Source organism: Hyperoodon ampullatus (assembly GCF_949752795.1).
Source record: "Hyperoodon ampullatus genome assembly, chromosome: 9".
Classification (NCBI taxonomy): domain Eukaryota; kingdom Metazoa; phylum Chordata; class Mammalia; order Artiodactyla; family Ziphiidae; genus Hyperoodon; species Hyperoodon ampullatus.
The window spans coordinates 48,388,183-48,412,953 of record NC_136922.1 but is presented as its reverse complement, the minus strand read 5'-3'; the positions used below and the strand labels follow the sequence as shown (position 1 = coordinate 48,412,953).

At 37.2% G+C, this 24,771-nt stretch overlaps 1 protein-coding gene across 1 annotated transcript in view; it reads left to right on the top strand.

Moving 5' to 3' along the window:
• Nucleotides 1–4,133: 4,133 nt before the first annotated feature.
• Nucleotides 4,134–24,771, top strand: part of SDHAF3 (succinate dehydrogenase complex assembly factor 3) — a gene marked incomplete at its 3' end in the record, with an annotated part of 99,294 nt that continues 78,656 nt past the window's right edge. Inside the window, exon 1 of the mRNA XM_079712006.1 lies at nucleotides 4,134–4,343. Within this exon, the coding sequence (XP_079568132.1) occupies nucleotides 4,170–4,343 (174 nt within the window). The 5' untranslated portion in view covers nucleotides 4,134–4,169. The remainder of the gene's footprint in view (nucleotides 4,344–24,771) is intronic.

The window sequence follows — 24,771 nt, the reverse complement described above, 5'->3', positions numbered from 1 at the left end:
AAAGTGATTTTAGAGGAGTAGTGGGGACAATAGATTAAAAGGGATTAAGCAGGGAATGAGAATGGAAATGGAGAAATATTTGTTTCAAGTTTGCCAACGAAAGAAGCAGGGTGATAGGATGGTAGTTTGAGGGGGAGGTAGAATAGATGGAGGGAACTTTTTTTTTTTAATGTGAAGTGTTCTTGTGAATGTTTATGAGCTGAATGGACTAGTCTTATGAAGAGAATAATTGAAGATGCCAGTGAGAGAAAGAATGAGGGGATAATTATGAAACTACCTCTTAGAAGAGTTGGGATACAATCAAGAGGTCTAGTGGAAGGCTTGGGTTGGAGGAGAGTACAGATGATAGAGATCTTGTGTATTTTTATTGAGTGCCAAGTTTGCATAAGTAAGCTGTGTTCTGAATGTTCATTACTTATTTGGAAAGCTTAAACCATGTCCTCTGGGAGACACTGTGGTGCTGTGGATGTGGCATGTGGGAAGTGGGATGATTCTGGAGTGAGCTCTTCAGATAGCCCTTAAGTTATTAATCACCTCCTGTTGATAAATGTGCATATAGCCCGGAGTTATATAACTTATTTTTCACTCTTACATTCTCTTTCTCAGAGATGTTTTACTTTTTTTCTTTCTTTTTGATTATGTTTTTAAAAATTTTTATTGCAGTGTAGTTAATTTACAATGCTGTGTTAGTTTCAGGTGTACAGCAAAGTGAATCAGTTATACATATACATATATCCACTCTTTTTTTAGATTCTTTTCCCATATAGGTCATTGCAGAGTACTGAGTAGAGCTCCCTGTGCTATACAGTAGGTCCTTATTAGTTACTTATTTTATGTATAGTAGTGTGTATATTTCAATCCCAATCTCCCAATTCACCCCCCCCCATTTTACTTTTATGTTTAAAATATTTTTAGCTATATCAAAATCTTTATCCTCATTGTTGCAGGAACACTTTAATATTGAAGGACTGGTATTTAGTCATCAGTTTTTAACAGTGTCAGTAACTTGGGTACTATTCCTGGAACCCAGGTGTTTCCAAGTTGGAAACTTAGACCATTGGTTATCAATCTTGGCTGCACATTAGAATCACTTGGAGGGGTTTCTAAGCAATAGGCATGCCTCACCCCACTCGCAAAGATGCTGATTCAAGTGGTTTGGCGTGGGCCTTACCAGTTTTTTTAAACCAGTTTCCCAGGTGATTTTAATATACAGCCAAAGTTGAAAACCACTGACTTAGACCAACAGCACTTTTACTATTAGGCAACTTGTTCAATGCATCATTTAACATAGGCTGTCCCTGCAAACTCAATATGACTAAAGTAAAATGCAGTTCCAAAAGTAATTTTCCCTCCTGATTTTTCTTTGTCAATTGCACTTCCATAAAGGAAAACATGGAAGCCTCTTTGATTCAAATTTTGAGGAGTTTCCCCTTCTTAAACAAAAATCTTTTCAAAGCAGTTATTTCAGAGTGGGTACATATCTGCTGCTCCTTTTACACAAAATTTTGGAGGGGACTGGGGACAAATCATGAATAGCAGAGTTGAAAGGTACTGAGAATTACCTAACCCAATTTATTTGACACGTGAGAAAATCGAGGTGCAGATTGGTTGAGTGACTTGCTGAATAACACACAGGAAAACGAATTACATGCAGGAAGGATAAAGAAAAGGCCTGCATGAAGTGTACTGATCTGGATTAGCGGCCAGGAATAGAACTCAGATCTTATTTTCAATTCATGGCTATTTTGACCACAAGAGGAAAACTGGTCAGCCTAAATTGGAAGGTCAAAGAAACAGAAAATTTTGTCCTCAAAACATAACTCATTGTCCAGCCCACTGTAAAAAAATAAAGGTCATCTACCATTATTCTCACTGTTACTCTTGATTCCTCTCCGCAAGGCCTAACCACACCATTATGTCTTGGCTTTTCTCTTACCCATCATTTGTCATTTTTGAGCATTGATTACCGAAAGCTTTATGGACCTTTTTTGCTCCCTTTATGCTGAATTAATTCTTTTATTGTTATGTTTTATTAATTTACTGGCAGAATTTTTCCCCACATTTTTATAAGAGCTTTGGCTCTAAAAGAAGCATTTATTATACATGTACTTTAACCCCAAAGGAAACCAGAAAAAAGTAAACTGGAACAAGAAATTAATTTTTAATTTACAGGGATATTAAAAGATGAAGTATGGTTAGAAAAAAAATTTCCTGAAGTAAAATAACCATGCTGCCATTCAATCCTTGCCATGAATGTGGTTTGTCAAAAAACCAAATTAAATCCATTTAAAAAATGTTCTGTGTTCTTTTAAACAAATATTTTTCTACAATTTAAGCAAAAGGAAAAGAGTCCATTCAAGGTAATAAATATTAGAGTGCTTACTATTTGTAAGGCACTGCGGTGGACCCTGAAAAGAATACTAAAATGAGTTAAGTCCCTGCCCTTGGTAGAGGGGTGTGTATCTTTTTGTCTTTCAAGAAGTCTTTGCATAAACAAAAATCTGGGGCCTCGGAGGGAATCACATAAATTTTCCCACATTCTTGCCCTTTCATCACCAGCAGGTCATATAAATCACTTGACACCCTTAAAATCACAAAATCCCTGCCCTCCGGGAATTTGTAATCTAGTGGGGGCAAGGCGGGGGCAGGCAATAAGCAAACAAGTAAAATATGTAAGTGTTACAGAGAAAAATAAAGCAGAGAGGGGGCTTAGGGAGTTCTTAGCATGATGTTGTAGCAATATCAAATATGCCTGCCAGGGAGGATCTTAATCAGAAAGAGACCTGAAGTAATGAGCTCAGTGAAATAAAGGTGTTAGCCAAGAAAGATACCTGAAGCAGAACATTCCAAGCAGATGGAAGAGCAAATACCAAGGCCCTCAGTTGGGAGAGTGCCTGGCCTGTTCAAAGATGAATTAGGGGCTTTGAAGACCAGTGTGGCTGGAATCGGCCAACCAGGGAAAGAGCAGTAGGAGAAAATTTAGAGAGCTAAGACGTGGAGAGGCTTTGCGTTTTACTCTAATGAGAAGCCACTGGAGGATTTTGGCGAGCAGAGTAGTGACATTTTTTTTTAAGCCTATTAATAATTTAATAAAAAGCTATGTAAAAAGGTGTGGTCAGAGTGATGGGAACCAGTAAGGATTTCTAAGGCAGCCAGATACTACTAGTAGCAGAGGCTTTTACAGTTTAGGTGGATCATGATCAAAGTTGATCATGGCAGAAGCAGAAACACAAAAGGTGACTACAGCATCCGGTAAAGAGAGACGATTGTGGAATAGAGAGTAGTGAGAAATGATCGAGTTCCGCATACATTTTGTTGGTGGAGCCATCAGGATTTGTTGAAGGTCCAAAGGTGTGATGGGACAGAAAGAACGAGGCTAAACTGCTGCCAGCTTTGATTTGTCACACTCAGTATCGCCGATGTAAAAGGTGAAGATTTGTGAACGTTTTGATTCTACGTTTTCATCTCAGACTATTTAATCAGAATCTCCTGGATCGTGGCCTTGGACACAATACATTTAAAATGTTCTCTAATTATTCTTCTAAAGCCAACTTGACATGAGCTAAGGATTGAAACCTGCTGGCTCAGGTCTCACTTGAGTTACATGAAACAGGCCACGCCTTCAGGGTACAAATTAGGAGCACAGCTCTGTGCAAGGTACGTGGGTGGGTGGGCTCGTGAATGGAGAGATTAATCCCATTCCGATCCCTCTCGCAGAACGCAGGAACACTGCAAAGACAACTGAAGTGTGTAGCCAACCATGGAAGGCTTCCTGGAGGAGCCCGATTTTGACGAAGCCTTTCTTGAGCCTTTATCAGGAGGGAAAGGGGTAAGATGAATGGAAAAGAAGATGGGGTGTAACTGAGGGGTGACAAGCACCCAAGCCAGACTCCTGGTGGACGACCCCTCCGCCCCAGACGCAGCCCCTAAGTAGTCGCTGCGCTGGCGCTCCACGAAAGCTACGCCCCTTTCAGAGAAGGACCGGCCCATTTCTGCCCGCCGCTGCCGCTCGCGTTTCCGGGAGGTCCTGATATTCGACCGGACCCAACCGGATGAAAGTTGCGCGCCCTCTTCCGCTTGTATTTGGGTTGCTTATACCCGGCTTGTAAGGAGAGGCAGGCGCGCGCGGTCTCTCTGCGCAGGCGGGCCTGTGGTCCACGCGCGGAGTTATGCCTGTTCGGCACGTCTCGCGTGTCCGGGCCTTGTATCGGCGCATTTTGCTGCTGCACCGGGTTCTGCCCCCAGACCTCAAAGCCCTTGGTGACCAGTACGTGAAGGACGAATTTAGGAGACATAAGACCGTTGGTTCTGACGAGGCCGAGCGATTCTTGCAGGAATGGGAGGCAAGTAACTGCCCCCTTTTCTTCGCCCCAGATCTTTGAGGTCCCTCAGCGGTGTCCCGGTTTGTCTCTGGGAGAGACCGCCTGACCCGGCTGGTTTCCCCGGGCCGCACGAGCTCGAACACAGCGGCAGCCTGTTCCGTTTGAGTTAAACAGCGCAAAGCCGTTCAAACAACACTTCACAAAGTTACGTCCCAAGCTGGTCTATTTTATCCCACGGGTTCCTCGCTGGAGCACATCCCGTTACAACAGCGTGTCCAATTCAGTTCAAGTTTTGCCAGGCTCTGGAGGGGTGAGGATGGAGGTTACAAAATTGAGTAAGTCACCGTCAAGTGCTTAAAGAGCTTACCGTTTGGCAGCTTTTTTGTCTTCTCCAATGCCTTGCACGTAGCAAAGGCCTGTTGATAAATTAATGGTTTTCTCGTTACTAGTTTTCAGAGTTTTAGAGGCTTGTTTCTATAATTACTATTTTTAAAATCCCAGTGCTCTTTGTTGGGTCTTAATATTCTCAGTTGACTGATACAGAAATCGGATAAGACTGGGGGTAATTACAAGCGGTGGGCAAAAATGCTGGTCAGAGGTAAGTCAGGTGAAAGTTGGTTTCTTCGTAGTCTCAAATCACGTTATTCTGTTGAATTGCTCTGCATCATTGCACTAAATCTTAATCAGACACATGCATTAGGGATTAACCCTTTGACCTTCCCTCCCTTTTTTGAGTGAAGTCAAATGATATTCAGAGTATTTCATTTAGAGTATTTCGTGGGGTTGGGAGCCATGCAGCACTGCCCCTAGTTATTTGCAAATATCAAGAAATGAATGAAATTGGCAATTAGAGCGACCGGTATTTGAAAGCATGAAGCGGTGTTGGTTTAAGAACTGAGGTAAGTAATTCTTCAGCCTAAAAAGTTGATGGCTGTAGAGATTATTGAAGTCTTTTTTAAAAAAAATCATAAAGGGTGAACACAGGGTGAACATTAGGGTGAACACCGAACTTTTTCAGTGAATTGCAGAATTTTTTATTGTAGACTCATTGACGCTTGCAAGAGGGACATTTAGGACAACGGTGAAGTTTAGAACTTGCCTAAAAATCATGTGTATTAGATGTAGTGAGGCTGCCTAGAGCCAGGGAAGTTGAATCTTAAAATGCAGACTGCTGCAGACTGCTTTCTTTTAATATGGTAACTTGGTCTTGAAGCCAGAAGAACTGGATTCAAATTCAGGTACTGGCATTTATTAAATGTCAGATGACTTTTCCTAGTCTTATTTTCTTATCTGTAAAATCATAACAGTATTTACAATATGCACCTCTAAATTAGTGTATGTAAATGTAAGTGACATCTTTTAAGCCAACTCAGTTTGTGGCAGGACAGGAAGAAGTCTAGCTCTATGTTGGGAAGAAATAAGGGCACTTTGGGAGGTCCTAAGAACTGGGAAGCTTTTTAGGGAAAGAGTAGGAACCCAGAATAAGTTGATAATAGGCTAGAGGAAAGAGACATTTATAAAAAACTGGTTTAAAAAAAATGTGTTGATCAACCGAGGAGACTTGGTGTCAGGAGTTCAGCTTAAAAAAAAAAAAAAACCCCACAAAAAAACAAAAAACTATCCTAGTGCTATGTGGCATTTGGTCTCTGGGATTCTTTCACACACTTCTAAAATTACTTATGAACTTGAATTTGCTTTACTTTAAAAGGCAAAGTTGGGTATGGATACCACTGGAGAAGAGAAGGGAAGGATCAGGAATATGAGAGGACTCAGTATTGGGAGGAGAGTTCTCTATTCCCTTTCATCTATTCCCTTCTGATCACAGAAAACTGTGGCAAATATTAGAGCAAATTCATCGGGGGAAATTTCTGTTCAAGGACCTTTGGGGGAAGGTAAGAGGAAAGTATTTCATTCTATTTTAAGGATAAAAATGTAAATGCATATTTACAGAGTAAATAGTGAATTTATATAATTCCTTACCATAGAGAAAAAATGTTTTAAGTTCAGGGAGGGATGTTTGATAACCGGTTAGTAAAATACCCCTTGTAATCTTATTCCCAAGCCTTTTAGGGGACAACTGTTAAAAGTGGAATTGGGGCTGGGTAGATCAGGGGGTCTTACTTATTATGGCATTTTTAAAGTTCTGACTATGCTCAGTTTTGAAGAATAGCTGTTTTAGGTAATGCTTTCCGTTTTTCTTTCTGTGCCGACCCAGTTGTGGAGAGAAGAACTTCTTACCACTATTTTCTGGGAAATTAGAATAAACGTTGAAAATTAAATAGCAAGTAAAAGACGTTCGTGTTAGAATGTGAGACAAAACACAGCTCCTTAGGAGCCACTTTGAAAAGAATCCGTGTGTTTAATTTTTCATTTTTTTGCCCCATTTATTTATGTCTGTTGCTTTCTTGCCTGGTTTCCATTGTTTTCCTTAAGTAGCTGCTTTGCTCTGTGTCTCTTGAGGGAGGTTTATAGTGGAAGTTTCTGGAAAAAGCAAAATGCTTAAACATTCTTTAAATAGTTATTGATCACTTATTGCCAGGCAAAGTGCTAGGCATTGTAGGACACAACAGTGAATAATATATGTATTTTACTTTTATGGTGTCCAAGTTTAGAGTATAATAGACGATTATAGTATGAAAGAGTGTCTCTGAAGTGCTATAGGGGCAAGGAGGGAATGGAGGAAGCTGAGGGCACATGTAATGTCTGAGCTGAGGTTTGAGCAGGTCAGAGTTACCTTGTCAAGAAAAAGACTCTCTAGAAAGAGGGAATAACCTATGCAGAGGTATTGAGGTAAGAAACAGTATGACTTTTTCCAGGATCTGCAATGATGTGTTTAGAATTTAGTGTATTACTTGGGAGATAAGGAAGAGATAAAGCTAAAGAGGTGACAAGAGACAGGATATTCTGCTAAGGATGTTAGGTCTTTATTTTGAATCATTGAAAGATTTTAAGCAGTGGTGAAAATGATTCAAATTATATTCTAGAAAGATCACTTAAACAGCAATAGAAAGGAATGATTGAAGAATGAGACAGATTGAAGGTAGGGAGAACTGTTAGGAGAGATGTAGTAATCCCAAATATGTATGTGCCTGAACCAAGACAGAGGTGTTGAGGATGGAGAGTATGGGTTTTTGTGTTACCCTTTTAAAGGTAGAATGGGGTTTGACTTGGTGACTGATACAGGATTAATTAGAGGGGAGGCCATAGAATGGATAACTCTCAAGTTTTGGAATACAATACCAATAACCAGAATAAGAATCTAGGAGGAGGAGGTGAGGGATGAGTTCAGTATGGTACATTTTTGTGTTAAAAATTGTGGTGGGACAGTCAAGTGGAGATGTTCTGAGATATATTTACTCTGATACTCAGGAGGCAGATTGTGGCTGGAGATAGAGATTTGGAATTCATTATTTGTACTTGATGGTCCAAAGGTGTGAATTAAAGTGCCCAGGCTGGGTATAACGGGGGAAGCTAGATAGATAGTGGTCAAAGATAGACCACTAACATTTAGGAGTTAAAGAGAATGAAGGTAGTAGTGTAGTGCTGGAACTGTTCTGTTCTTTTCTTTTTCTGTACTCAGTTGTTGCTAAGCTACTTCTGCAAGGGAACATACTTTTTCCCTTCCTGATTATGTTTAAGTCTTTAGATTTGTATGATAGTCTTTATCATAATATTTGCTTTTTTGTTTTATTTTGTTGTATTCATTTTAGAGAGGAGGAAATGCTTCAGATTTCATGTAACTGCCCATTTGTAACTCATGTGGGATATCTTATGAGTTTGAAGTGGATCATCAGATTAAAAAATGTATGATTACGTTGCATGCCATCTATATTTAGAGTTTCCTTAACTTAATATAATTAAGGTTGGATGGGTATTTTGCAGTTTTTATAATTGTATGTCTCTCTTACCTAATTTGAGGACCTCATTTTGTTGCTTTTGAACATCCTGATTTGAACTTTGTATTTTAGTTTGTGGGAGAAAAGGAATGAATTACCTCTCTGTTCAATAGATGGATTGTATGTGTGGGGGATCATCTACCAAGTATGAGGGAGTCATCTGGGAACCTCTTAGTTGTACTGTTTATTCTGCATGTTACTCAGTGTGGTGTTTTTGTGATGGTTTATTGGATGGTGATGGTTTATTGAATGGTGATATGTCACACATGTGTGTTTTCTACATTAAGCTTTACCATTTAAAAAATTTTAGCCATACTGTGGTCCTTAACTAATGGTTGAAAAAGGGGTGAAGGTGAGGATTTGAAACAGTATATCCTTGGAACATAAAATGTTTCTTTTTTTTTCTTTTTTTCATTTCTGAAGTATTTGGAAGCTTTTACAATATTTTTTGATTAGAAATACTTAACTTTTATTGGTGTCAGATGTGTTATAACAGTGCTTATGTTATAAAGTAACTTAAGACGTTTTTAAAAATCATAGTTTGATCAACATTGCATATATTATTGACTTTATACTATATTACTGGAACACAGAGGTACGTCCTTTTATTTAAGTGATTTTAAAGTTATTGGAATTTATAGATTTAAAATAATGGTAATAGAATGATAGTATTAATATGCTAGTAGTTATGGTTCTAAAACAGAGCTGTGTGTGTGTAGGGCTGTGTGTATGTCAATATACCACACAGACTTAAGAATTTGAAGTAAGTTTTTCCATAGAATTTAATAAAAGGATTATATGTATATGCATAATATTGATTTTACTGGTTTACTTATTATTTTATGAGATAAATTATTTTACGGTTACTTAATAAGAACAGATGTCTGAAATTTTACATAGGGAGTATTAGAATTGATTGAAAGGGGCTTCACATTGCTTCAGTAAACTTGTTTTTTAGGTTAATGCTCTTAAGCTTTTTTGAAAAACCAAAGTAATGTATGTATGTGGTTAAAAAAATTAGTGTGGGAGGGCTTATAATAAAGAGCAATATATTCTTTTCTATTCCTTAATTTATCTGTTCTGGGGACATTTTTCATTTTATTTTGGTGTCTTTCAGGTTTCAAGTATCTTGTGAATTTGGTTATCTGTCCAAATTTACAAGTAAAGCAATAAGAAACTGAGAACTCTGCATATAGGTAGGCTTGTTGATTAGAAAATTACTTTCAGGACTACAGAGTTTCAGTAAATCTCCCTTCGATTTGCTTCTTGCTCCTCATTTTCTTTACCTCCCTGGTGTTTGTGTTCAGTTGGTTCTGGCAGTTTGGCTTTATCTTCAGCTGTTATTCTCTGTTTTGATTTCTAAGCTGTGGCTGCTTCTACTGAGGCTGTTTTATTAGTTAAACTTCTCCACCTGATTTCCATTTTGAGAACCTTATTGAAATCTCTTGGCTTCTAATGGCTCCTTTCTTAGTCATTATGGATCGCTTCTTTAAAAGTTTTTCTATTATCAGTTCAGTGGAGTTTTGGAAGGGAGAATAAATAAGAATTAAGCTTCTGTGATTTCTCCAATCTGCCATCTCAAACTGGGGATTCTCAGTTTTTTCATTTTAAAGATGAAGAAACTAAGGCCTGTAGAAATAAAATGACTTGTTTGATGCCACACAACTAGGTATGATGAAAATCTTGTGCTCTCACCTCATGAAAATCAGTTAAGATTTTGGAAATTAATGTTTCCAAAAGACTGTTCAACTTTTAATGTAAAATGATTATATATTTTTTCTTCGAATTTTGCTTGTTTACTTACTACAGTTTACTTGTATATTTGGTTTGTTTTCCATTTTTGATATTTTTCCTAAGGGACAGGGAAGATTTTTTTAAATCATGTTTCTATCTACTACACCTCTAGCATAATTAGGAAATGTTTAGGTATTGTTTAGGTAATGATTTATTTGTATGTTTATTAGCTCAAGGTGCTAATTGCGACACATTTCTTTCTCAAAGATTTTTTTCATTAATGACATGAGAATAGAAGTTGCTGCAATGTAACTGTTAAACTGTTGTGCTAGTCAGGCACATACATTTCCTGTGTGATTTTTGGCTTCAGTTGTCTTAGTAGGGGAAGTAATATTTTACCCTTGAAATTACAGATGGACCAAAAAGTTCTCTTTTACGTCTAAGATATGATTATTTTAGGAGATGAGTTAAAACTATATCAAACGGCTTAACCCACTTTACACTTTTCATTGGCACCACTGATTTTTCTCTTTAATCTTTTCGTTTTAGGGTTATGTGTTACCATAGTAATACCACGGACAATAAAAATGCAGTACATTTTATTTCTCTTTGTAATACTTACCATTAACATAAAATTAATAATTCCTGAATTAAAAAATAGTTAAAATAAAAGGCAAATGGAATGTATTTGGGATTAATGTGATAGATGATTGATAGCATTAGTATAAAAAGAACTTAGCTTGGACTGGGAAAACACTTAACAGCTTTAATACAGGAATGGGCAAAAGGGACTCTAATAAGAGGTCATTCTCTGATTTATATATGAATTTAACTGCTGTGTTGAATGTATATGGTAATAGTGAAAAATTTAAATCAGTATAGATGTCCAGTGATGGCAGAAGAATGAAATTTTAATTTAGCCATATGATGGATGGGTTAGTATGCAGCTCTTAGTAATGGTGTTTCAGAAGAATTAATGGTATAGAAAACTGCTCATGATACAATTAAAAGTAAACAGTGTTTATCTTTGGGTGCTGGGATTAAGGATGATTATAATTTTCTTCCTTGTACCTCAGAATTCCAGATCATGTGCTACTTTAGTAATTATAAGAAAGCCAATAAATGTGATTTTAAACAATGCAGTTGGATATACTCAGCATTTTTGTTACCAGTCTTGTGTCACAAAGCACAGGAAAACACATACATGAGTCAACTAGCACCTTATAAATATAGTTCCTAATTTTGCCCTTTAAATTTTGTAGGTTAAACTTAGACTTCTTCATGTTTAATAAATAACGTCAGCTATATATTTTAATTATTTCTTGCTGAGTTTTGTAGAATTAAAACAATCTAAATGTGTAGACTTTTTTATTCAGTATTGTAAATGGCCACTGAAATAAGAGAAGAAATAAAAGGCATCCAGATTGAAAAGAAAGAAATAAAACTGCCTTTATTCACAGGAGATATGATTATGTAGACAATTTGATGTAATCTACTAAAAAACTTCTGGAATTTAAGTCAGTTTAGCAAGGTTGTATGATACATGATCAGTATATAAAAATTAACTGTACTTTTATATACTAGCAGTGAAAACTTGGAAATTAAACTTTTTAAATATCACTTACCATCAAAAAATATGAAACGATTAGGGAAAATTCAGACAAAGGATGTTCAGACCTCTACACTGAAAACTACAAAGCATTGCTGAGAAAGAATAAACATGTATAGATTAAAAATTAAACTTTATCTAGTTACTGTTTTTTCCTTAACCACTAGAAGACATATTTAGAATTTAGAATCTTTAGGGCTTTAAACTGAGATCAGAAAAGAGTCATCAGGGCCATCTATCTGGTATAGTTTTAAGTCTTTTTAAGCAACGTGAAGAATCTTCTCATGTTAATTTCTTAGAGATCATACTTAAATAGTCATAATTCTCCAATAACTTAATTTAATGAAAATTAAGTTGCTACTTAATAACTGTTAGAAATCTATTTAATTTTTTACTTTTTCTTTGTCTAAGTATTGTAGAAGGTTGCATGAAGGCTGACAGTGTATTAGGACTGGTAGAGGAAATTGGTTAACTGTTGGTTTGTCTTCTGGCAAGTGAGACAGAGAGGATGGAAGGTGGCTTGGAAACCAGTAGGCTTAGGAAGGAAATTCTAGGTAGGTTTGTGCCACCCAAGATTGTCATTGTAAGTCCTGGTAATTGATCTTGTACATTTGGAATTGGACTTTATCAACATACCCAGAGATGATCGAATATTGACTTCAGATTCACACTAACTAAATTTATGTAATACTGAAGTATAAGCTAGAATGCTGATTTCTGTGGGTTGGGGAGTGGGGGCTGATGAAGAGGGCTCTCCTTTTCCAGGAGTCAGAATATTCATATTTAGATCCAGGGACACTTCTTTCAGAGGTGTCTCAGAACTTAGAATTTTTTAGATTTTAGAAAGGTGAGAAGGAGTATGACTGAATTTTAAGACACACCCCTGTGGGATCTGGAGTGGTACCCTGTAATCAAGTACATTAATATTTCTGCAGTAAAGCATTTGACTGTTCATATTAAGCAGAGTAAATAAACGCTTCACATAATTCCATTTAGGTCCGGATTTGCTACCAGATGAGCTCTGAAAGAGCTATTGTTTTTTGAAACTTCTTTGACTTCAGAATTGCAAGTAAGGGATTGTGGACCTCTATTAAGCTTTCTAGGAAACTGAATTAATGTTTAGAAGGTTGCCTGGTAAACACGGAATTAAAATAATGGGAACTGGGTAGGCATGAGAGATTTTTCATCAGGCCTTGTAGTAGAAAACATCCGTTTAGTTTACAGTAGAAAACATTGTGGGTCCTCATGCTTCACTGCCCTTTTTTCCTGGACAGTGCTGAACACACATTAGGAAGTTTGCCCCCTCTTGATACTTTATTTTTATTTTAAGCACATTTTTTCCTGCCAAAGCATTATTATTATTATCAGTGTGTTGACAGATTAAGCTACCTAATTGGTCTTCTGGGCCTGAGAGAATTCAGATGTTTCTCATTGTGTGTTGATTTTTTTTAGCTCAGTTCCCAAGGGAGGATCATATTTATCTTATTTAGAAGTTTTTGGTCTTCCCTAATCCTAAATTAGTAGAACTTGAAGCATTTCTAAAATAAATTGAATTTTGACTCCTAAGCTTTCAAACACTAAAATACTTATGCTTTATTTGAATAGATTTTAAACATATACATGGTCTATTTTTATTTCAAAAAACATTTCATCATTATAAACATAAAAAATAGCAGAATGTTGTATATATTGTATGTTTAAGTAGCAAAGCTTTCTGGACTTTGCTGCAGTGACTCTTCACTTTGCTGAAGATGAAGTTGTCTAGTTTGTTTAAAACTATCCCATTGAATAAAAAAAAATCACACACTTCTCATAGGAACTTTCCCCTTTCCACACTAAGAATGGCAGCTGATGGCATGGCAAATACGTATATATAAAAACAACTATAGGGCTTCCCCGGTGGTGCAGTGGTGCCAATGCAGGGGACATGGGTTCAAGCCCCAGTCTGGGGAAGACCCCACATGCCACGGAGCAGCTAAGCCCGTGTGCCACAACTACTAAGTCTGTGCTCTAGAGCCCGTGAGCCACAACTGCTGAGCCCATGTGCCACAAAAGCTGAAGCCCACGCACCTAGAGCCCATGCTCCGCAACAAGAGAAGCCACCTTAATGAGAGGCCAGCACACCGCAACGAAGAGTAGACCTGGATCGCTGCAACTAAAAAGAAAGCCCACACGCAGCAACGAAGACCCGATGCAGCCAAAATAAATAAATAAATAAATAAATTTATAAACAAACAGACAAACAGCTATAATAACATCAGCATGCAGCATCAATGGGTCTAGCCTCACAGCACAGACCCAAAGCTCTAACCCCTCCAAAAGGTAGCTTGTTCACTGCCTCACACTTCCCAGCCTGGCTGCCTACTTATTCTATAAGGTATAAATATGTACAGTTGATAATGCAGGATTTCTAGCCAATAACCATAGTTAACACCACTTAAAAAACACCATGAACATATTTAAATGTCTTTACTAGGCTAAGCAAGATGCACAGAGTGAGAAAAACGTCTTATTTTAAAATATTTGGAAATATATACAACTTTGATATAGTTTCAGGGTACTAATAACACCCTTGGCTACTTCATGTAAACTATTTAAAATTTCTAGTACACTTCTAGAAACTGCAATATGATTATATTTGAATTTTGTAATTAAATGTAATAAAGGCAGAGCCATCTCAAAGAAGTTTATTGTGTTTTTCCCTACTCTGGAATTCATGTGGAGTTAGATACTCAAGTTTATTTCTCTATCCTCCTCTTTCACAACCCCCTTCTTCTTTCCCTCCTCCTGTCATCCTCTTCATCTTCCTTTTTTTAGGCAACATCTGTCTCCTTTGCACCGTCAGATTTTCCTGAGTTGGCTAAACCTTTTTCCTATTTCTCCTTCAGCCTCACTACCTTATTATTGTAAGGCTGCTTTTTTTGCTCTCAGATTACTCCACATCTGTTTGGTCTTCAGTGGAGGTGCCAGGGTTTGTGGATTTGATCTCAGGGTGGAACTCTGAACAGAACACTCCCAGTAGAGGCTACTCGGGAGCATTAGGATCCTTCCTGCTTCTCTTAGTTGTTCCAAAATGCTCCATTTCTGGATCATCAGATTTGGATTTCCTTTTCCCAGACATTGTCTTCTATATCTCAGAGCACTTCTTAGAAAACTGCAAAGGAAAAATCAAAAACAAGCTGCAACGCTGATGGGATCTCTTGGATTTTTCTTCTTTTGTACCTCTGGCTTGCCTGCACAATGAAGGCAGAGAAGACCCTTTGCTCTGTCGTTTCTTAGGTCACCTTCAGCCATATTGATTCATTGTTTGCTAGCCTCTGTGTGCAGTTCTACTGCACACAGTAAAGAAACAGTTAACAAGAAACCAGTATTAATGATTATGATAGACATACATGTATATAGTTAAGAACTATATAAAATTTGCTTTTCTGTGCCATTTTCAGCTATTGTATTTAATCTTTTTGTGTCATGTGCTAGGTTAGTCAAGCGATTGGGACAAAGATTGTAATAATAACATTTTGGAAGCTTGATACTTTTGTAACTACTTTTATGCTATGAGTGCATTTCTGAAAAATTGTTTATAAGTTGATTTTTAAAATTTTTAACTGTATTTTAAGTATACTGGCAGATTAACTATTTAAAGAAATTCTTTTGTTAATCATTTTGTAAAATGAATAATCAGCCGATAATTTCCTTCTTTGTGTAAACCTGCATTTGCATACATGAAATTTGTTTTAAATAGGGTTTGTCTACAAATGTCGATGCATGTGTCTAAAAAGAAGAAAATTTAATTTCTGTTTGTGAAGAACAAATTCAGATGTGGCACTTTTGATAAGTAAGACATACCAGATTATTTTAGTTCTATTCTTTTCAACTAAAGCATATTTTAGATAGCATTTTGCTATCAAAATATGCTCTACACCTTTAAGGGGTGACAAGAAGTTCATATGTTAAGATTGAACTGTAGTATATTTTTAAACTATATTTTCTTAAATAGTAATAGAGCTAGTGTGAAGTTATATAAAGTTTAAAAAGTTATTTAGTAGTTTTATCTTTTCTTTCTTAAAAGCATAACTGGAATCTCAAATCTTAATGATTTTTTTCTTTAAAAATTTTGCTTTATCTTAGTCTGTACTTATAGAGGTAGATGTATATGTTGCTTTTAATTATGTTTGTTAGCTTTCTGCTTAACTGTAGTTTCGTGATACCCAGCAGTTTACTCCTCTCCTTGATACTTGGATGATAGATAACTCATCCTTCTTTTAGTTTGGATACTGAAATCTTGTTAACCAGTATTAACCATAAACAGCTATTTAGTCCACAGTATAGCATAAATATGGTATATTTATGATGAAAAAATAAAAATGTAATTGCCATTGTGTAATATATTAACTGTACTGTGGTTAAATAGACATTTTCTGCAGGGCTGTCTGGGAGCCTTACTACTATTTGTTATACTGTTTCTCTGGGAAAGTATATACAAATTAAAGTCTAGAGCATTGGGAACTTGGCCCCATCTCTTAGACCAGCTGCACAACCTATTGGATAGTCAGTCGAAGGAGAAGCCTCTGATGATTTAACATGGGTACTATTTGATTCCATGGAAAATAAAGCCTTTCCTCGATAACTGAGAAAGAAGTCAGTGAGTTAGAGAACCTTTGGAAATGTCCTGGGATCTAGTAGAGACACGTCTTGTAATATAAATAAGGCCAGCCATTTGTTTGTTCATGGCCTTACCAAGTTGAGTGTCAGGGATGATCTAGAAGACATTATTAAGGACAAAAACTGGAAAGAAAGCAAAGAATCAGGAGGAGAGGTTTCAGCAACAAGTTCAAGGTGAGACATGGAGAAATTGTTCCAAATGTAGGTCTTGAATTGTGTGAGGCTGGGAGGGCTAGACAGGAGGAGCCCAACTGAGTTTATTTGTTCACTGGTTCATTCAATGCCTACTATTTTTCAGGGGATACGGAGAGTAATGGTCAGTATCCGTAAGGAGTTCATAAGTGTGGTACAAGTCTGTATAAGATATAAGAAGACTCATTGTACTCTAAAGAGTAGTAGATGAGAATGTTGGTCTTCTGGCAGCAGAGCAAACAAAGAGTGGTGTGATTACAGGAGGAAACTTCTCTTTCCCTTAGCCATTCAATTTATGATTGTTAGGCAGTTCTCTAACCAGTATATCTACCCTGTCACTTGCTGTTCCTTAATCTGACTCTGTTCTGTTGGATTTTGAAGATCTTTTTATCTTTGAGTTTCTTTTTAAAATATAATTACCCTATGAGAGATTCCATTTTAAATTATTGGCAGCTAACACTTTAATGATTAACAATGACATTGATTAACATCCAGCTACTTACTGTGTGAACTTGGATACTTTGATTAACCACTCCAAGCCTCAGTTTCCTCATCAGTGAAATGGGAATACCAGCAGCACTTACTTCAAAGGTTAAGGATTAAATAAGATAATATATGCACAATAGTTGCCTTGTACATGGTAAGTTCTCAATAAGTGTTAACTATTTTAGCTGTAGCGTGTGGTAGGAAGGAGATTTGATAGGAAGGAGTTTTGAAGGTACTGAAAACAAATTTTGTAATTTCATTATTCTTAATTCTTCCTTCTTTCCTATCTTCCATATCCAATTAGTTGTCAAATCTGGTTGATTCCTTTTACCATATCAGAACTCTGAGCTGTTGTCTCCATTCTCTTTGCCTCTGGATGTTTGTAGTAATTTCATAAATAATCTTGCCTTTAGTCCCTTTTAAATGTCAGCTTATAAAACACAACTTTGATCATATTATTGCCCTCGTAAAAAGCCATCACTGTTTTCCCACTGACCTCTCTTGAACCCAAGTTCAAAACTATGCAAAATCTGACTTGAATATGTTTTTCCTACCTTACATCTCAGTATTCTTCGTCAAGTTTCCTAAGTTCCAGTCATACTCAACTGAGCATTGTTCTCTGAATGTGGCCTTAAGTTGTCTTGGCCTCACTATTCATTTGCCCTAAATGTTTTCCTGTCTTTTTCTGTATAGCCAAATCCTAAAATGTCTTTCATAACAGCTCCAATCTTTTGCTATCAACCGTTTCTTGATTAATTCTCCCAGTAAAAAGCAAAACTCTGTCTTCTAATTTCCTAAAACATTATTTTGTATTTTTGTTTTCTTCATGCTTTCTACAGTGTATTATAATTATTTGTGTACATCCTTTTTGGTGCTAGTGGAGGGTAAATTCCTTGAGGATGAAAACTATGTTTTACATATCTTTGTGTACCTTAAAGCTCCTAGGACAGTATTTTGCTTATGATAGATGCTCAGTAAATCTTGGTTTTTTCCTCCAAAAGAAAAATGTATGATTTTTCAGATGAAGACCAAACATGTTGGATAAAAAGTTAACCAAATATGTGAATTATAGTTTATAAAGATTAATAGTTTAAGCAAAGACTTTTAGCCTGATTATGGGAATTCTTAAATTGTATTTCATAAATAAATGAGAATTCAGTGTTATATTTCATAGTGTACTAGGCTTATTCCAAGCACTTTAATCCATGTTTTTATCTAGATATGCTGTCAAGTCACTAGGCATATGAATGCATGAATAGCTGGTTCAGTTTTTTTTAAAATTAATTAATTAATTAATTAATTTTTGGCTGCGTTGGGTCTTCGTTGCTTCACGCAGGTTTTCTCTAGTTGCAGCAAGTGGGGGCTACTCTATGTTGCGGTGAGTGGGCTTCTCATTGTGGTGGCTTCTCTTGTTGCGGTGCACGGGCTCTAAGCATGTGGGCTTCAGTAGTTGTGGCACACGGGCTCAGTAGTTGTGGCTCGCGGGCTCTAGAGCACAGGCTTAGTTGTGGCACACGGACTTAGCTGCTCTGTGGCATGTGGGATCTTCCTGGACCAGGGCTCTAACCCGTGTCCCCTGAATTGGCAGGCGGATTCTTAACCACTGCACCACCAGGGATGTCCTGGTTCAGTTTATATATATATCTATATCTATATCTATCTATCTATCTATATATATATATATTTTTTTGCTATGTGTAAAACTTGTATCAAGCGTCTGTGGTTCCTAATGATTCAAGACAATTTAAAGTAGCTTAATATCTGTTTATTTTTCCATTTAATATAGTGTTTTAAGTGCCTAAGAATGGAGAGAGATAATTAAAGAGTATTTAGGAAATTTAAGATCATGAACTGGGAGAGTCCTAGGACAGGCATAATTGCTAGGAATCTTGGAAACAGAAAAAGAAGTTGAGTGTCTGTCATGCAGTTTCCTTAAGCTACAATGAACACCATCTTCTCTCCGGAAGAAGAGAGAAACTAGGAGCAACTGTGCATGGTCATTTTCACTAAATTCTTCTAAGAATATTTACCTTGTTTACAACCGGATTCATTCATTCCTTCTAGTATTGACTGGAATACTCCAGTCAGATACAGGATTTTTTTGTGTTTAAGTGTAATTTAAAAAATTTCCACATGATGGCAGAAGATATCTGGAAACATGTTATTGAATGAAATTCAGAAAACTTTGTATTTCAATTTTATCTGAAATAGTGTCTTTTCATATTTCTACTAGTAATTTTCATGCTTGTATTGTCTGATAGAGATGGTTATTGCTATTTAGAACATTTTAAATGTTTTCACTAATTTTAAAATTTTAAAAAGAATAATTTTTTTTCCCAATTTCTTTATATAATTTAAATTCATTTTTGAAGGTTTCATGGGTTTCCCCTGAATAGTGTTTTAAATACTTGTTTTGGTAAATGTCTTTTTTCTTAGTAAGCCGGTTTAGCGGAGATTGAGTTCAGTTATTTACTATTTATAGATAAATGTGTGAAACCAAATATGTGGACTTTTATTCAACTTTATTTTAGAAATTAAGGAACTGATACAACGTACATTCTTTTGTGTGAATGCACCTCATGCTCTCTTGACTGTTTTGTTTTTTGCCTCCCTTCTCTATCACTGTCAGGTCTTCTCTGAAATCTTCCCTGTCTTAATTTAAGAAATGCATTCATTCTGGGGCCTTCCCTGGCGGTCCAGTGGTTAAGACTCCACACTCCCAATGTAGGGGGCTAGGGTTCAATCCCTGGTTGGGGAACTAATATCTCTCATGCTGCACAGTGTGGCAAAAAAAAAAAAGAGAGAAATTCATTCATTCTGTATATGTTTGTTAAATATTTATCATGCTTCATATACTGCCCTCAACATTGATAATTCATAGTGTTAAAAAAAAAAATTTCACCAGATGTAATTTTCGTTTGCTGGAGTTCACAGTCTTACAAGGCAGATAGCTACCAAATACATTACTGTGTTTGAGTTGATGTTTGTGGTTCTTATAAAGCAGTATACTTTGCATAAAATTATAAAGAGTATGCAGCTTTTACATAGTTATGGTAGATTACTTCTGAAAGCATGAATTAGATGAACAGTGACCTGAAAAACATCAAAATAAAGATATGGAAATTTTGTGAAAATGTAAATAGACCAAGGTATTTTGTTTGTTTGTTTTTTGAACACTAGGTGATAGATGATCTAGTTAAAAAAGACAGGGGGGAATAACATGGCAATTTTTATTTTGGCTAATAACATTCTGTTATTTATTTATTTATTTATATTTTAAATTTTTTTGCGGTACGTGGGCCTCTCCCTGTTGTGGCCTCTCCCGTTGTGGAGCACAGGCTCCGGACGCGCAGGCTCAGCGGCCATGGCTCACGGGCCCAGCCGCTCCACGGCATGTGGGATCTTCCCGGACCGGGGCACGAACCCGTGTCCCCTGCATCGGCAGGCGGACTCTCAACCACTGCGCCACCAGGGAGGCCCTCTGTTTTTTTTTTAAATGATGTGTATCAAGAAGCTATATTATTTTTACATATTTTTTTAAACATCTTTATTGGAGTATAATTGCTTTACAATGGTGTGTTAGTTTCTGCTTTATAACAAAGTGAATCAGTTATACATACACATATGTTCCCATATCTATTCCATCTTGCATCTCCCTCCCTCCCACCCTCCCTATCCCACCCCTCTAGGTGGTCACAAAGCACTGAGCTGCTCTCCCTGTGCTATGTGGCTGCTTCCCACTAGCTATTTTACGTTTGGTAGTGTATATATGTCCATGCCACTGTCTCACTTTGTCACAGCTTACCCTTGCCCCTCCCCGTACTCAAGTACATTCTCTAGTAGATTGGTGTCTTTATTCCCATCTTACCCCTAGGTTCTTCATGACATTTTTTCCCCCTTAGATTCCATATATATGTGTTAGCATACGGTATTTGTCTTTCTCTTTCTGACTTACTTCACTCTGTATGACAGACTCTAGGTCCATCCACCTCACTACAAATAACTCAATTTCGTTTCTTTTTTATGGCTGAGTGATATTCCATTGTATATATGTGCCACATCTTCTTTGTCCATTCATCCGATGATGGACACTTAGGTTGCTTCCATCTCCAGGCTATTGTAAATAGAGCTGCAATGAACATTTTGGTACATGACTCTTTTTGAATTATGGTTTTCTCAGGGTATATGCCCAGTAGTGGGATTGCTGGGTCATATGGTAGTTCTTTTTATTTATTTATTTATTTTATTAGTTTCTGCTTTATAACAAAGTGAATCAGTCATACATATACATCTGTTCCCCCATCCCTTCCCTCTTGCGTCTCCCTCCCTCCCACCCTCCCTATCCCACCCCTCCAGGCGGTCACAAAGCACCGAGCTGATCTCCCTGTGCTATGCGGCTGCTTCCCACTTTCTACCTACCTTACGTTTGGTACTGTATATATGTCCATGCCTCTCTTTCGCTTTGTCACAGCTTACACTTCCCCCTCCCCATATCCTCAAGTCCATTCTCAAGTAGGTCTGTGTCTTTATTCCCGTTTTACCCCTAGGTTCTTCATGACATTTTTTTTTCTTAAATTCCATATATATGTGTTAGCATACGGTATTTGTCTTTCTCTTTCTGAGTTACTTCACTCTGTATGACAGACTCTAGGTCTATCCACCTCATTACAAATAGCTCAGTTTCGTTTCTTTTTATGGCTGAGTAATATTCCATTGTATATATGTGCCACATCTTCTTTATCCATTCATCCGATGATGGACACTTAGGTTGTTTCCATCTCCGGGCTATTGTGGATAGGGCTGCAATGAACATTTTGGTACATGTCTCTTTTTGAATTATGGTTTTCTCAGGGTATGTGCCCAGTAGTGGGATTGCTGGGTCATATGGTAGTTCTATTTGTAGTTTTTTAAGGAACCTCCATACTGTTCTCCATAGTGGCTGTATCAATTCACACTCCCACCAACAGTGCAAGAGTGTTCCCTTTTCTCCACACCCTCTCCAGCATTTATTGTTTCTAGATTTTTTAAAACATATTTATTTGGGTATAATTGCTTAACAATGGTGTGTTAGTTTCTGCTTTATAACGAAATGAATCAGTTATACATATACATATGTTCCCATATCCCCTCCCTCTTGCGTCTCCCTCCCACCCTCCCTATCCCACCCCTCCAGGCGGTCACAAAGCACCGAGCTGATCTCCCTGTGCTATGCAGCTGCTTCCCACTAGCTATCTACCTTACGTTTGGTAGTGTACATATGTCCATGCCTCTCTTTTGCTTTGTCACAGCTTACCCTTGCCCCTCCCCATATCCTCAAGTCCATTCTCTAGTAGGTCTGTGTCTTTATTCCTGTCTTACCCCTAGGTTCTTCATGACATTTTTTTTCCTTCTTAAATTCCATATATATGTGTTAGCATACGGTATTTGTCTTTCTCTTTCTGAGTTACTTCACTCTGTATGACAGACTCTAGGTCTATCCACCTCATTACAAATAGCTCAGTTTCGTTTCTTTTTATGGCTGAGTAATATTCCATTGTATATATGTGCCACATCCTCTTTATCCATTCATCCGATGATGGACACTTAGGTTGTTTCCATCTCCGGGCTATTGTGGATAGGGCTGCAATGAACATTTTGGTACATGTCTCTTTTTGAATTATGGTTTTCTCAGGGTATGTGCCCAGTAGTGGGATTGCTGGGTCATATGGTAGTTCTATTTTTAGTTTTTTAAGGAACCTCCATACTGTTCTCCATAGTGGCTGTACCAATTCACATTCCCACCAGCAGTGCAAGAGGGTTCCCTTTTCTCCACACCCTCTCCAGCATTTATTGTTTCTAGATTTTTTTGATGATGGCCATTCTGACTGGTTTGAGATGATATCTCATTTTAGTTTTGATTTGCATTTCTCTAATGATTAATGATGTTGAGCATTCTTTCATGTGTTTGTTGGCAATCTGTATATCTTCTTTGGAGAAATGTCTATTTAGGTCTTCTGCCCGTTTTTGGATTGCGTTGTTTGTTTTTTTGTTATTGAGCTGCATGAGCTGCTTGTAAATTTTGGAGATTAATCCTTTGTCAGTTGCTTCATTTGCAAATATTTTCTCCCATTCTGAGGGTTGTCTTTTGGTCTTGTTTATGGTTTCCTTTGCTGTGCAAAAGCTTTTAAGTTTCATTAGGTCCCATTTGTTTATTTTTTTTTATTATTATATTTATTTATTTATTTTTTTGCGGTATGCGGGACTCACTGTTGTGGCCTCTCCCGTTGCGGAGCAAGGCTCCGGACGCACAGGCTCAGTGGCCATGGCTCACGGGGCCAGCTGCTCCGCAGCATGGGGGATCCTACCGGACCAGGGCACGAACCCGTGTCCCCTGCATTGGCATTCAGACTCTCAACCACTGCGCCACCAGGGAAGCCCCCATTTGTTTATTTTTATTTCCATTTCTCTAGGACATGGGTCAAAACGGATCTTGCCTATGATTTATGTCATAGAGTGTTCTGCCTATGTTTTCTTCTAAGAGTTTGATAGTTTCTGGCCTTACATTTAGGTCTTTAATCCATTTTGAGCTTATTTTTGTGTATGGTGTTTTGTGTATGGTCTCATACTTTTACATGTACCTGTCCAGTTTTCCCAGCACCACTTTTTAAAGAGGCTGTCTTTTCTCCACTGTGTATTCTTGCCTCCTTTATCAAAAATAAGGTGACTGTATGTGCATGGGTTTATCTCTGGGCTTTCTATCCTGTTCCATTGATCTATATTTCTGTTTTTGTGCCAGTACCATACTGTCTTGATTACAGTAGCTTTGTAGTATCGTCTGAAGTCAGGGAGCCTGATTCCTCAGGCTCCGTTTTTCATTCTCAAGATTGCTTTGGCTATTCGGGGTCTTTTGTGTTTCCATACAAATTGTGAAATTTTTTGTTCTCGTTCTGTGAAAAATGCCAGTGGTAGTTTGATAGGGATTGCATTGAATCTGTAGATTGCTTTGGGTAGTAGAGTCATTTTCACAATGTTGATTCTTCCAATCCAAGAACATGGTGTATCTTGCCATCTGTTTGTATCATTTTTACTTTCTTTCATCAGTGTCTTATAAGTTTCTGCATACAGGTCTTTTGTCTCCTTAGGTAGGTTTATTCCTAGATATTTTATTCTTTTTGTTGCAGTGGTAAATGGGAGTGTTTTCTTAATTTCACTTTCAGATTTTTCATCATTAGTGTATAGGAATGCCAGAGATTTCTGTGCAATAATTTTGTATCCTGCTACTTTACCAAATTAATCGATTAGCTCTAGTAGTTTTCTGGTACCATCTTTAGGATTCTCTATGTATAGTATCATGTGATCTGCAAACAGTGACAGCTTTACTTCTTCTTTTATGATTTGGATTCCTTTTATTTCCTTTTCTTCTCTGATTGCTGTGGCTAAAACTTCCAAAACTGTGTTGAATAATAGTGGTGAGTGTGGGCAACCTTGTCTTGTTCTTGATCTTATGGAAATGGTTTGTTTTTCACCATTAAGGATGATGTTGGCTGTGGGTTTGTCATATATGGCCTTTATTATGTTGAGGAAAGTTCCCTCTATGCCTACTTTCTGCAGGGTTTTTATCATAAATGGGTGTTGAATTTTGTTGAAAGCTTTCTCTGCATCTATTGAGATGATCATATGGTTTTTTCCTTCAATTTGTTAATATGGTGTATCACGTTGATTGATTTGCGTATATTGAAGAATCCTTGCATTCCTGGAATAAACCCCACTTGATCATGGTGTATGATCCTTTTAATGTGCTGTTGGATTCTGTTTGCTAGTATTTTGTTGAGGATTTTTGCATCTATGTTCATCAGTGATATTGGCCTGTAGTTTTCTTTCTTTGTGACAT